This window comes from Gavialis gangeticus, unplaced genomic scaffold (genome assembly GCF_001723915.1).
Source record: "Gavialis gangeticus isolate Ggan-Ray unplaced genomic scaffold, GavGan_comp1, whole genome shotgun sequence".
In the NCBI taxonomy this organism is placed as follows: Eukaryota; Metazoa; Chordata; order Crocodylia; family Gavialidae; genus Gavialis; species Gavialis gangeticus.
Window position 1 is genome coordinate 1,517,091 of NW_017728982.1, and position 1,380 is coordinate 1,518,470.

General features: G+C 65.6%; 1 protein-coding gene across 1 annotated transcript in view; it reads left to right on the forward strand.

Annotated features, from left to right (window-relative positions):
* The first annotated feature begins 254 nt into the window (after window positions 1–254).
* APOA1 (apolipoprotein A1) overlaps window positions 255–1,380 on the forward strand; it is a 1,898-nt gene continuing 772 nt past the window's right edge. The window contains exons 1-3 of the mRNA XM_019512411.1: window positions 255–310; window positions 763–823; window positions 1,060–1,213. Coding sequence (XP_019367956.1) covers window positions 781–823; window positions 1,060–1,213 — 197 coding nt within the window. The 5' untranslated portion in view covers window positions 255–310; window positions 763–780. The remainder of the gene's footprint in view (window positions 311–762; window positions 824–1,059; window positions 1,214–1,380) is intronic.

The window sequence follows — 1,380 nt, forward strand, 5'->3', positions numbered from 1 at the left end:
CAAGCCCGGGGTTGGCAGGAGAATCAGGGTCACCCTGAGCGCAAACAAGCCGGGCTGAGCCCCCTCCCCCTGCCCTGCTCCTGTTTGTTCCCGCTCTCCTGCCAGGCGCTGCTCCTTGGCCCGCCTGGCCCCACGGGGAGGCGGCTCGATCCTTGAACTCTCCGTGCCACATCGTCAGGACTTGGGAGGGTTCCTTGGGCTGCGGCTCTGCTTATCTCGCTGAGCGCTGCCCCCTGCACCATAAATAGCAGCTGGGGGAAGCAGGAGCCTCACAGAGCCGTGGGAGCAGCACCAGCAGCAGGGACAACTGGTGAGACCCTGACCCCATCCTTCCCTTGCGCCCACTCCGGCCAAGGTCCCCTTGGATCTTCAGCACAGCCCCCAGTGGTGCCAGGGCACAGTCTCTACCCCAGAGGCTCAGCCCATTGCTCGCCTCTGCCCACAAGCGAGGGGAGACCCCGGGGCATCTGCACCCACAGCTGCCTGCTCTCCTTGCTCTTGCTTCAGCCCACCTGAGAATAAAATCAGCTGCAGAGTTGGGATTGCCTGCAGCTGAAGGAGCAGCAGCCCCTGGACTGCCAGCAGCTCAGCAGGACCCTGGGGTGGGCTGGGGGCATCACAGCTGCCAGGGCACCTCCATCGGTGGAGAGGGCAGCCCCAGCTGGGCATCTGTTCCTGACTCCCCTTGGCCCTGGCCAGGCTCCAGGTTGGCTGGAGCAGAGTCCTAGGTGCTCACGCAGGAAAATCTATTGCCTTTTGCAGCCCAAGACGCAGCCGAGGATGAGAGCGATTGTGGTGACCCTCGCCCTGGTGTTCCTCACAGGTGAGCCCCAACCCGGCGCAGGGCAGCCCTGGAGCACAGAGTCCTGTGCAGCCTGGGTGTGATACCGGGCAGGGCCAGCCTGTGGGGTCCTGCCCCTGGGGGCTTCAGGAGACCCCTGCAAGCCCAGGCTGGTGTGGGCAGGCATCCCCCCCTCGAGCCCGGAGTTGGTGCCAAGCGCTGCGGGGGAAGCGGCCGAGCACGTCCTGAGCCCTTTGCCTTCTCCCCCAACCCCGCAGGGACCCAGGCTCGGTACTTCTGGCAGCACGATGACCCTCAGACACGCCTGGACCGCTTCAAGGACATGCTGAATAGCTACATGGAGACCATCAAATCCAGTGGCGAGGAACTCGTGGCCCAGTTGGATGCCTCGGCGATGGCCAAGCAAATGGAGTAAGTGCCTGACCGCGGGGGCTGGGGAGGTCCTGGGGGGCGCAGAGCCACACGCTGCTGGGAGCAGCCTCCTGATCCCTGGGCCGGGGTGGCTTAGGTGGGCACATGGGAGCATCCCCAGCAGCTTGTAACCTGGTGCCATCCTCCCCTCCCCCCCCCCCCCCCCC